Source organism: Odontesthes bonariensis, chromosome 20, assembly GCF_027942865.1.
Source record: "Odontesthes bonariensis isolate fOdoBon6 chromosome 20, fOdoBon6.hap1, whole genome shotgun sequence".
Lineage (NCBI taxonomy): Eukaryota > Metazoa > Chordata > Actinopteri > Atheriniformes > Atherinopsidae > Odontesthes > Odontesthes bonariensis.
The window spans coordinates 954,751-967,419 of NC_134525.1; the positions used below are offsets into that span (position 1 = coordinate 954,751).

Consider the following 12,669-nt stretch of genomic DNA (forward strand, 5'->3'; position numbering starts at 1 on the left):
TAAAAGCATCAGCTGAGCGCCCGCGTGTGGATAAAAGCATCAGCTGAGCGACCACATGTGGATAAAAGCATCAGCTGAGCGCCCACATGTGGATAAAGCATCAGCTGAGCGCCCGCGTGTGGATAAAAGCATCAGCTGAGCGCCCACGTGTGGATAAAAGCATCAGCTGAGCGCCCACATGTGGATAAAGCATCAGCTGAGCGCCCGCGTGTGGATAAAAGCATCAGCTGAGCGCCCGCATGTGGATAAAGCATCAGCTGAGCGCCCGCGTGTGGATAAAAGCATCAGCTGAGCGCCCGCGTGTGGATAAAAGCATCAGCTGAGCGACCGCATGTGGATAAAAGCATCAGCTGAGCGCCCGCGTGTGGATGGAAGCATCAGCTGAGCGACCGCGTGTGGATAAAAGCATCAGCTGAGCGACCGCATGTGGATAAAGCATCAGCTGAGCGACCGCGTGTGGATAAAAGCATCAGCTGAGCGATTACATGTGGATAAAAGCATCAGCTGAGCGATTACATGTTGATAAAAGCATCAGCTGAGCGCCCGCGTGTGGATAAAAGCATCAGCTGAGCGCCCGCGTGTGGATGGAAGCATCAGCTGAGCGACCGCGTGTGGATAAAAGCATCAGCTGAGCGCCCGCATGTGGATAAAAGCATCAGCTGAGCGACCGCATGTGGATAAAAGCATCAGCTGAGCGACCGCGTGTGGATAAAAGCATCAGCTGAGCGACCGCGTGTGGATAAAAGCATCAGCTGAGCGCCCGCGTGTGGATGGAAGCATCAGCTGAGCGACCGCGTGTGGATAAAAGCATCAGCTGAGCGACCGCGTGTGGATAAAAGCATCAGCTGAGCGACCGCGTGTGGATGGAAGCAGGATGTGGGAATCAAACGGCTCCCAAAGGTGCAAAGAAAAGCGTAAAACACACAGATCGCATCTCGTTTCCCACGCTGATGTTTTCTTTCTATGTTCTGGTTCCACTAACGGGACAAACGTCCGATTCCAGCTGGTTCTGAATGTAGAGCGAACGTCACCAAACTCCATTAAAAAATCTGTTCATTTAGCGTTTTCCTGCAGTTTGCCACTAAAAGGAGTTTGAGGAAGCAGACTTTGTGCCTCCCGCAGTCTAAGAATGAATGTATAAATGTTTGTATTACCTTAAAACTCTCTTTTCAATCTACTTAAGAACAACTTTGAGTGTTTATTCAGTTTAAACGTGGCCCCTGAAACTCTGGGCTCAGCTCTGAGGTCGTGTGTCCGCCGTGTTGTTGGTGTTTGGACGAGGACAGAAAATCTCAGGCTGGGTTAAATCTGCGGGTTTCTGAACAGAGTCTTGTGTGACCTGAGGAGGAGACGGAACATGTCAGCGGTCTCCTGGTCGGTGGTGGCAGCTACATCACGGAGCAGGGGGGCCGGACCTGTGGCTGGCCCGCCTCCATCTTCTCCACCTCCAGGATCATCCTCCTGAACACCTCCACCGCCGTCTGAGGAGGAGCAGACGGTTAGATGGGAGCTTCGGATGGGGAGGTTAGATGAATCTTTGTCCTCACCTGGTTTTCTTTGGCTGAAGACTCGAGAAAGGCAGCGTTCCACGACTCGGCCAGAGCTCTCCCCTCCTCATAGCTGATCGCTCTGCACAACAACAACAGAAGAGAGGTCTTTGTTTTGGATTTACACCTCAGACGCCCTGATATATGCTCCCAGGAACAGGAAGAAGTTTTACACCTCAGACGCCCTGATATATGCTCCCAGGAACAGGAAGAAGGAGTTTTACCCCTCAGACGCCCTGATATATGCTCCCAGGAACAGGAAGAAGGAGTTTAACACCTCAGACGCCCTGATATATGCTCCCAGGAACAGGAAGAAGGAGTTTTACACCTCAGACGCCCTGATATATGCTCCCAGGAACAGGAAGAAGGAGTTTTACCCCTCAGACGCCCTGATATATGCTCCCAGGAACAGGAAGAAGGAGTTTTACACCTCAGACGCCCTGATATATGCTCCCAGGAACAGGAAGAAGGAGTTTTACACCTTCAGACGCCCCGATATATGCTCCCAGAAACAGGAAGAAGGAGTTTTACACCTCAGACGCCCTGATGTATGCTCCCAGGAACAGGAAGAAGGAGTTTTACACCTCAGACGCTCTGATATATGCTCCCAGGAACAGGGAGAAGGAGTTTTACACCTCAGACGCCCTGATATATGCTCCCAGGAACAGGAAGAAGGAGTTTTACACTTCAGACGCCCTGATATCTGCTCCCAGGAACAGGAAGAAGGAGTTTTACACCTCAGACGCCCTGATATCTGCTCCCAGGAACAGGAAGAAGGAGTTTAACACCTCAGACGCCCTGATATATGCTCCCAGGAACAGGAAGAAGGAGTTTTACACCTCAGACGCCCTGATATATGCTCCCAGGAACAGGAAGAAGGAGTTTTACACCTTCAGACGCCCCGATATATGCTCCCAGAAACAGGAAGAAGGAGTTTTACACCTCAGACGCCCTGATATATGCTCCCAGGAACAGGAAGAAGGAGTTTTACACCTCAGACGCCCTGATATATGCTCCCAGGAACAGGAAGAAGGAGTTTTACACCTCAGACGCCCTGATATATGCTCCCAGGAACAGGAAGAAGGAGTTTTACACCTCAGACGCCCTGATATATGCTCCCAGGAACAGGAAGAAGGAGTTTTACACCTCAGACGCCCTGATATCTGCTCCCAGGAACAGGAAGAAGGAGTTTTACACCTCAGACGCCCTGATATATGCTCCCAGGAACAGGAAGAAGGAGTTTTACACCTCAGACGCCCTGATATATGCTCCCAGGAACAGGAAGAAGGAGTTTTACCCCTCAGACGCCCTGATATATGCTCCCAGGAACAGGAAGAAGGAGTTTTACCCCTCAGACGCCCTGATATATGCTCCCAGGAACAGGAAGAAGGAGTTTTACACCTCAGACGCCCTGATATATGCTCCCAGGAACAGGAAGAAGGAGTTTTACACCTCAGACGCCCTGATATATGCTCCCAGGAACAGGAAGAAGGAGTTTTACACCTCAGACGCCCTGATATATGCTCCCAGGAACAGGAAGAAGGAGTTTTACACCTCAGACGCCCTGATATATGCTCCCAGGAACAGGAAGAAGGAGTTTTACACCTCAGACGCCCTGATATATGCTCCCAGGAACAGGAAGAAGGAGTTTAACACCTCAGACGCCCTGATATATGCTCCCAGGAACAGGAAGAAGGAGTTTTACACCTCAGACGCCCTGATATATGCTCCCAGGAACAGGAAGAAGGAGTTTTACACCTCAGACGCCCTGATATATGCTCCCAGGAACAGGAAGAAGGAGTTTTACACCTCAGACGCCCTGATATACGCTCCCAGGAACAGGAAGAAGGAGTTTTACACCTCAGACGCCCTGATATATGCTCCCAGGAACAGGAAGAAGGAGTTTTACACCTCAGACGCCCTGATATACGCTCCCAGGAACAGGAAGAAGGAGTTTTACACCTCAGACGCCCTGATATATGCTCCCAGGAACAGGAAGAAGGAGTTTTACACCTCAGACGCCCTGAAATATGCTCCCAGGAACAGGAAGAAGGAGTTTTACACCTCAGACGCCCTGATATACGCTCCCAGGAACAGGAAGAAGGAGTTTTACACCTCAGACGCCCTGATATATGCTCCCAGGAACAGGAAGAAGGAGTTTTACACCTCAGACGCCCTGATATATGCTCCCAGGAACAGGAAGAAGGAGTTTTACACCTCAGACGCCCTGATATATGCTCCCAGGAACAGGAAGAAGGAGTTTTACCCCTCAGACGCCCTGATATATGCTCCCAGGAACAGGAAGAAGGAGTTTTACACCTCAGACGCCCTGATATATGCTCCCAGGAACAGGAAGAAGGAGTTTTACACCTCAGACGCCCTGATATATGCTCCCAGGAACAGGAAGAAGGAGTTTTACACCTCAGACGCCCTGATATATGCTCCCAGGATAATGTATTATGAAACGAGTCAGAAGCACATGGTTTTATGGTTCACAAACTTCTTGAGTGTTGCTTTAAGACCTAAGAAATAAAGTTTGATCCGGTGCGTTACCTCTCCATGTGTAAGTCTTTCTTGTTCCCAACCAAAATAATCGGGACTCTGGAGAGAAATAGAGAGGATGTTAATCTCTGAGTTAAGACTGGTTGCACATCAGCATCCTCACACAGATGAAGGTGGCAAGGTTTGTTAAATAAATGAATATGTATGTTACGTCTGATTTTATTAAACCTCTGAGCTGAGAGTTCTTTCAGGACTAACAGTGAGATTTGATCACTGAGCGTTCCCTCACAAGAAAGGAAACCTTAGTCTACATCAAACAAGAAAGTAAATATTTAAAAAGCAAACACGCCTATAAGATGATTAAATGTGTCGGGCAGCACAACACCTGTAAGGAGGGTGTAATACCACTAACTGCCACTAGGTGCTGCTCCCAAACACCTGTGGCTGTAACAGACTCCAGTTAAAAAGCATGAAACACTCACTGGTTGTCACGTGTTTATAATAATTCTACAATTTCACATGTTTTACGTGTCTCTCTCCAGGACGGTTGTGTGTGTGCACGTGTGTGTGCACGTACTGGACGTTTCCCACCATGTCCAACAGCTTCTCGTGGATCACTCTGACCACCTCGAAGCTGAACACAGACACAGAAACACACTTAAAGACGTTTTAAACTCACTGACGGACGTTTCAGGTTTCACCCAAAGGGAAGTAACCACGTTTGGTCTCTCTTTGGGAGGCACAACTAATCAAGTTTTAATCCTGATTCTGATTTCCTGCGATTGAACAAACGTGATCGTCCAATATTTAAAATGCTGCCGATGCATCACAGATCATCTGTGATGCTAACCAGGAACAGGTCATCTGTGATGCTAACAGGAACAGGTCATCTGTGATGCTAACCAGGAACAGATCATCTGTGATGCTAACCAGGAACAGATCATCTGTGATGCTAACCAGGAACAGGTCATCTGTGATGCTAACCAGGAACAGGTCATCTGTGATGCTAACAGGAACAGGTCATCTGTGATGCTAACCAGGAACAGATCATCTGTGATGCTAACCAGGAACAGGTCATCTGTGATGCTAACAGGAACAGATCATCAGTGATGCTAACCAGGAACAGATCATCTGTGATGCTAACCAGGAACAGATCATCTGTGATGCTAACCAGGAACAGATCATCTGTGATGCTAACAGGAACAGGTCATCTGTGATGCTAACAGGAACAGGTCATCTGTGATGCTAACCAGGAACAGATCATCTGTGATGCTAACAGGAACAGATCATCTGTGATGCTAACAGGAACAGATCATCTGTGATGCTAACAGGAACAGGTCATCTGTGATGCTAACCAGGAACAGATCATCTGTGATGCTAACAGGAACAGGTCATCTGTGATGCTAACCAGGAACAGATCATCTGTGATGCTAACAGGAACAGATCATCAGTGATGCTAACCAGGAACAGATCATCTGTGATGCTAACCAGGAACAGATCATCTGTGATGCTAACCAGGAACAGGTCATCTGTGATGCTAACCAGGAACAGATCATCTGTGATGCTAACCAGGAACAGATCATCTGTGATGCTAACCAGGAACAGGTCATCTGTGATGCTAACCAGGAACAGGTCATCTGTGATGCTAACCAGGCACAGATCATCAGTGATCCTAACCAGGAACAGATCATCTGAGATGCTAACAGGAACAGATCATCTGTGATGCTAACCAGGAACAGATCATCTGTGATGCTAACCAGGAACAGGTCATCTGTGATGCTAACCAGGAACAGATCATCTGTGATGCTAACCAGGAACAGATCATCTGTGATGCTAACCAGGAACAGGTCATCTGTGATGCTAACCAGGAACAGATCATCTGTGATGCTAACAGGAACAGGTCATCTGTGATGCTAACCAGGAACAGATCATCTGTGATGCTAACAGGAACAGGTCATCTGTGATGCTAACCAGGAACAGATCATCTGTGATGCTAACAGGAACAGATCATCTGTGATGCTAACCAGGAACAGGTCATCTGTGATGCTAACCAGGAACAGATCATCTGTGATGCTAACAGGAACAGGTCATCTGTGATGCTAACCAGGAACAGATCATCTGTGATGCTAACAGGAACAGGTCATCTGTGATGCTAACCAGGAACAGATCATCTGTGATGCTAACAGGAACAGATCATCAGTGATGCTAACCAGGAACAGATCATCTGTGATGCTAACCAGGAACAGATCATCAGTGATGCTAACAGGAACAGATCATCAGTGATGCTAACCAGGAACAGATCATCTGTGATGCTAACAGGAACAGATCATCAGTGATGCTAACCAGGAACAGATCATCAGTGATGCTAACCAGGAACAGATCATCTGTGATGCTAACCAGGAACAGATCATCTGTGATGCTAACCAGGAACAGATCATCTGTGATGCTAACCAGGAACAGATCATCTGTGATGCTAACAGGAACAGATCAGTAATGCTAACCAGGAACAGATTATCAGTGATGCTAACCAGGAACAGATCATCAGTGATGCTAACCAGGAACAGATCAGTGATGCTAACAGGAACAGATAATCTGTGATGCTAACCAGGAACAGATCATCAGTGATGCTAACCAGGAACAGACCATCAGTGATGCTAACCAGGAACAGATCATCAGTGATGCTAACAGGAACAGATCATCAGTGATGCTAACAGGAACAGATCATCAGTGATGCTAACCAGGAACAGATCATCTGTGATGCTAACCAGGAACAGATCATCAGTGATGCTAACCAGGAACAGATCATCAGTGATGCTAACCAGGAACAGATCATCTGTGATGCTAACCAGGAACAGATCATCAGTGATGCTAACCAGGAACAGATCATCTGTGATGCTAACCAGGAACAGGTCATCAGTGATGCTAACCAGGAACAGGTCATCAGTGATGCTAACCAGGAACAGGTCATCAGTGATGCTAACCAGGAACAGGTCATCTGTGATGCTAACCAGGAACAGATCATCTGTGATGCTAACAGGAACAGGTCATCTGTGATGCTAACCAGGAACAGGTCATCAGTGATGCTAACCAGGAACAGGTCATCTGTGATGCTAACCAGGAACAGGTCATCTGTGATGCTAACCAGGAACAGATCATCTGTGATGCTAACCAGGAACAGATCATCTGTGATGCTAACCAGGAACAGGTCATCTGTGATGCTAACCAGGAACAGGTCATCTGTGATGCTAACAGGAACAGGTCATCTGTGATGCTAACCAGGAACAGATCATCTGTGATGCTAACCAGGAACAGGTCATCTGTGATGCTAACAGGAACAGATCATCAGTGATGCTAACCAGGAACAGATCATCTGTGATGCTAACCAGGAACAGATCATCTGTGATGCTAACCAGGAACAGATCATCTGTGATGCTAACAGGAACAGGTCATCTGTGATGCTAACAGGAACAGGTCATCTGTGATGCTAACCAGGAACAGATCATCTGTGATGCTAACAGGAACAGGTCATCTGTGATGCTAACCAGGAACAGATCATCTGTGATGCTAACCAGGAACAGATCATCTGTGATGCTAACCAGGAACAGATCATCTGTGATGCTAACAGGAACAGGTCATCTGTGATGCTAACCAGGAACAGATCATCTGTGATGCTAACAGGAACAGATCATCTGTGATGCTAACCAGGAACAGGTCATCTGTGATGCTAACCAGGAACAGATCATCTGTGATGCTAACCAGGAACAGATCATCTGTGATGCTAACCAGGAACAGGTCATCTGTGATGCTAACCAGGAACAGATCATCTGTGATGCTAACAGGAACAGGTCATCTGTGATGCTAACCAGGAACAGATCATCTGTGATGCTAACAGGAACAGGTCATCTGTGATGCTAACCAGGAACAGATCATCTGTGATGCTAACAGGAACAGATCATCAGTGATGCTAACCAGGAACAGATCATCTGTGATGCTAACCAGGAACAGATCATCAGTGATGCTAACAGGAACAGATCATCAGTGATGCTAACCAGGAACAGATCATCTGTGATGCTAACAGGAACAGATCATCAGTGATGCTAACCAGGAACAGATCATCAGTGATGCTAACCAGGAACAGATCATCTGTGATGCTAACCAGGAACAGATCATCTGTGATGCTAACCAGGAACAGATCATCTGTGATGCTAACCAGGAACAGATCATCTGTGATGCTAACCAGGAACAGATCATCTGTGATGCTAACCAGGAACAGATCATCTGTGATGCTAACCAGGAACAGATCATCTGTGATGCTAACAGGAACAGATCAGTAATGCTAACCAGGAACAGATTATCAGTGATGCTAACCAGGAACAGATCATCAGTGATGCTAACCAGGAACAGATCAGTGATGCTAACAGGAACAGATAATCTGTGATGCTAACCAGGAACAGATCATCAGTGATGCTAACCAGGAACAGACCATCAGTGATGCTAACCAGGAACAGATCATCAGTGATGCTAACAGGAACAGATCATCAGTGATGCTAACAGGAACAGATCATCAGTGATGCTAACCAGGAACAGATCATCTGTGATACTAACCAGGAACAGATCATCAGTGATGCTAACCAGGAACAGGTCATCAGTGATGCTAACCAGGAACAGGTCATCAGTGATGCTAACCAGGAACGGATCATCAGTGATGCTAACAGGAACATAGCAGTGAAGCTAACAGTAAACTGTAAATAACGAGGAAAGGCAGCCGCTGTTACCTCTTGTAGGACGTCACAGAGTAGATGAGGATGTACCCATCGACGTCGATGGTGTAACTCTGAGGGAAGATGGAGTACTCGTCCTGCAACACATACAACACGATGAACAGCTTCTCCTCCAGCACCAACTGGTGGTTTTAGAAAGGAAGCCACCTAGGGATGGTCCTACCTGGCCGGCCGTGTCCACCAGCTGCAGGTTGTACTCCTGACCGTTTACGGTCATCGTCTTGGTGAACGCTGACGCACACAAAGACGGAAACGTTAGCGGTGGAAGTCATGATGCAGGGTGGGCGTGAGGACTGAGGCGGACTTACTGTTCTCTATGGTGGGATCGTAGGAGTCCACAAACTGGCCCTCCACAAACTGAATGGTGAGGGAAGACTTCCCTGGAAACACACACAGAGCAGAAGATGCTGAAGGTACCATCCGAACCGGGATGGATCCCAGAACCAGTCATAGGGTTTTCCTAACGGTGGCCCAGAGGACAGTAGAGCCCATGATGGCGTGTCTCCATATCAGAGATCTTTTAGAGCTGTTCGCTCTGATACGTTTAAGGGGACAGTTCGCCTCTTCTGACATGAAGCTGTGTAACATCCCATATCAGCAACATCATTTCTGAACATCTTCTTACCCCCTGCTGCGTCCTGTGAGCAGAGTTCCAGCCTCGTTTTGGTGCTGATGAAGGTAGTCCGGCTAGTTGGCTGGGGTTTAAAAAATAAAGCGTCTTGCTTCTTAAAACAAGTTAACCTGTTGGTTTCCTTAGCTTGGCTACTCTTTCTTTAATTGGCTTTGTATGAATTGAATTCATTTGATTGGATTATGATTGTATTCCAATGAATTTGACTGTATCTTTGAAGTGCCTTGAGGTGACATTTGCTGTGATTTGGTGCTCTGTAAATAAAGCTGAACTGACCTAATAGGCCGTAAGGTGAACCTGGAAAACTCCTTCAGAACACCAGGCTTGTTCCGCGCTCTCCGAACCAAACACGCTTCAGCTCATAAAAAGATTTGAGTTATGTTGAGGTTTAAAAAAAAGTTTCGCCGCTCAGAACACAGTACTTTTTTAGTTCGCAACGTTTAAAGGAATAACTAGTGCCTGGCAAGGCGTATGTACATATTCGGCAGGCGTAATAACAGTTTGGCTCGCGAGAGGTGCCACGGTTGAGACGTCATCAGAATGGACGAATCGGATAGCTGGTATGTCAGCTGGGCTGGTAAACAAAAACAGCACCGCAGCAGCAGCGCGATCATCCAGCAGTACTGAAGAAGACGAAATTTCGACCGAAAGATTTGTTACATGCACATATCTTCTGTTAAGCATGAGGAAACACAGAATGTCACCTGCACAGGGTGGAATGGAAGGAATCAGAAGGAACAAATAAAGAAGCACTTGCTGAGTTCTTATACGATGCGTGGCCACTTGCTGCTCTTACAGCAGTGGGAAGAAACCTCAGCTTGTACATAGCACATCAACACCAATGTCACTGTGTGACTGTACTGGAAGGTGTGCAGTCTGTTCATGCTGTGGAAGACCTGCAGTGTGACCACGAAGAATGTGACACTGGTGTTTTTGCATGCACAACATGCTGCACAGGAACATAAGACTGTCATTATTAAGAGCCCTGACACTGATGTAGCAGTCATTGCTGTGAGTCTGCAGAAAGATTTGCCATGCAGCTTGTACTTTTTCACAGGGACGGACAACAGAACACGCATAATGGACATTACCAAGGTGTCATCAGCTCTCGGAGCCAGTGTGTGTTCTGCCTTGATTGGGATCCATACGTTCACTGTGTGACACCTCAAGGCAAAAAGAAGACATTTGCTGTAGCATGCGAGAAAGATGTCTACCTGAAGGCTTTCAGAAATCTGGGGACTGAATTTAACTTGGACCACTCTACATTTGCATTACTTTGCAAATATGTATGCCATTTGTACGATCAGCCAACCGCAGAAAACATCAATGGGACTAGGTACAAAGCTTTCTGTATGGCATCATCAGCCTTGCCAGAATTATCTATCCCCCCAACAAGTGATGCCCTCCACCAGCACTGCAAAAGGGCAAATTATCAGGCTAAAATAATAAGGTCATGTGTAAAGCAAAAGATTGGACTCATTTGAATCGGTGGTGGAGAGGAGGACACTGAACAAACTGTTATCCATCATGGATAACCCCACCCATCCTCTCCACCAGCTGCTGGTTGGACAGCGGAGCTCCTTTTCCAACAGGCTCATCCAGCTCCACTGTCACAAGGACCGATTCAGGAAATCCTTCCTACCAGCAGCCATCACCATCTACAACACCCCCCCTCTGGCTGGAAGAGAACTTCAACCTCAATAGGCTTGAAGTCTCTCCTAAAAAACAATAACAAAAAACAAAAAATACTGTAGATTTGTACATAGTAAATGTTTATTCACTATTTTTTATTTATTTTATATTATATTTATTTTATTCTCTTCTATTTGCTTGTTTTTCACTACTTTAATTGTTTTCATATACTGTATGCTGCTGCAACAAAACAATTTCCCAAATTGGGATTAATAAAGTATTAATAAAGTAGACTTGTGCAGGTGTTCCAGCTGTTCAAACACCACAAAGGAAACAGAGGATAAAGAAGACGACAGCTGCCCTGACACTGACAGTGAGGAATAGTGTATGTGTGTGCGTGCGTTTTTTTAAATTTTTTTTTTACCTTTATTCTATTCCATTTGTATCATTCCTTTTATTATGGTTATGTATATAAGTTTATGCCGGTTGATGTGTATGCCCTACTTGTTTTGATTTTGTTATGTGTTGTATAATTATTAGTGAATAAATCAGTAAATGAATACCTGAATGGTAAATGGCTAAATTGGCTCAATTCAGAAATACATGAATGAGCATTATCGTTGATAATTATTATTTTATGTTCACTTTAAAATGATATTTTGCGAGATTCCTTTCTGTAGGTTAGTTTTGACAGCATCAGACAGGTTGTCATTTTTCCAGTTTGTTGTCGTAAATCGGCAACGTGATTGGTCCAGCGCGGTCACGTGGTGTCTTGTGACGTCAAAATCGTCATTCAGCCCTGCGGAAAATATCTTCAGAAAACGTCTCGGTTTAAAAAAAGTACAGGATTCTGTGACGCGAAACTTTTTTCATATGTGCAAAATAAGTTGGTCATTTTTATCAGCTAACGGGCATGTAGTTCGGAGAGCACGGAGCGAGCCTAAACGAAAACGGGGTTCACCTTACGGCCTAGAATCATAGGCTTTATTAATGCTGCAGGAAGCTGAACCTTAAACTCATTTTTTATCAAGTTGTTTTCAACAGATTGGTGTGATTTCTGCAGCACTGTGGGGTCCGGGTAAAACCCACCAGCCAAGATGCTGCCAGCCCAGCATCAGGACCACACCTGCCGCATCACCTGATTGGCTGTCTGCTGACCAATCCCAGCTTTAAGCCAACTGTAGCTGATGGAGGGACTGGCTTTAAGTTTGGTTTGAACACATTTAGTCACATAATTATGATCCACTGTGGGATTTTAATGTCTTTTCAGCTTCCTGTGAAGTTGTGAGAGAACGTACAGACAGATGTTCCTGCTGCAGAACAGCTGGCAGGAGGCTGGCCTATGCTGGGAATCACCGCCCAATGCGGTTATTTCCGGCAGGTTATCATATGACCAGGACTTACCCACCGACCTGTAGCCCAGCACGGCGATTTTCCGGGATTTGGGCTGCGGCATGTTCTTATTTCCAGCTTCCTGACGGGCGGACTGAGTCTTACAACCTCTGCATCATCTTTCCACGAAGCACTGCGTTATTAATGAACCCTCAACGCTGATTGGACACGCACACGTTTGGAG

The 12,669-nt window shown here is 46.3% G+C and overlaps 1 protein-coding gene across 1 annotated transcript; it reads right to left on the minus strand.

The window, feature by feature from the left end:
• Positions 1–770: 770 nt before the first annotated feature.
• rheb (Ras homolog, mTORC1 binding) lies at positions 771–12,617 on the minus strand. The gene is made up of 8 exons (XM_075451923.1): positions 12,498–12,617; positions 9,139–9,210; positions 8,994–9,061; positions 8,825–8,907; positions 4,627–4,683; positions 4,101–4,148; positions 1,548–1,629; positions 771–1,481 (listed from the first exon to the last, which is right to left on the minus strand). Exons 1-8 carry the CDS (start codon positions 12,547–12,549, stop codon positions 1,389–1,391), a joined length of 555 nt encoding a protein of 184 aa, XP_075308038.1. The 5' UTR covers positions 12,550–12,617; the 3' UTR covers positions 771–1,388.
• Positions 12,618–12,669: the final 52 nt, after the last annotated feature.

What these genes read in the sequence shown, in the direction of transcription:
- rheb (XM_075451923.1), bottom strand. Translation starts at nt 12,549, where the DNA reads ATGCCGCAGCCCAAATCCCGGAAAATCGCCGTGCTGGGCTACAGGTCG. An exon ending in TGGTGGACACGGCCGGCCAG is followed by an intron (nt 8,908 to 8,993) that starts GTAGGACCATCC and finishes TATGTGTTGCAG; the next exon opens with GACGAGTACTCCATCTTCCC. An exon ending in CTTCAGCCAAAGAAAACCAG is followed by an intron (nt 1,482 to 1,547) that starts GTGAGGACAAAG and finishes GCTCCTCCTCAG; the next exon opens with ACGGCGGTGGAGGTGTTCAG.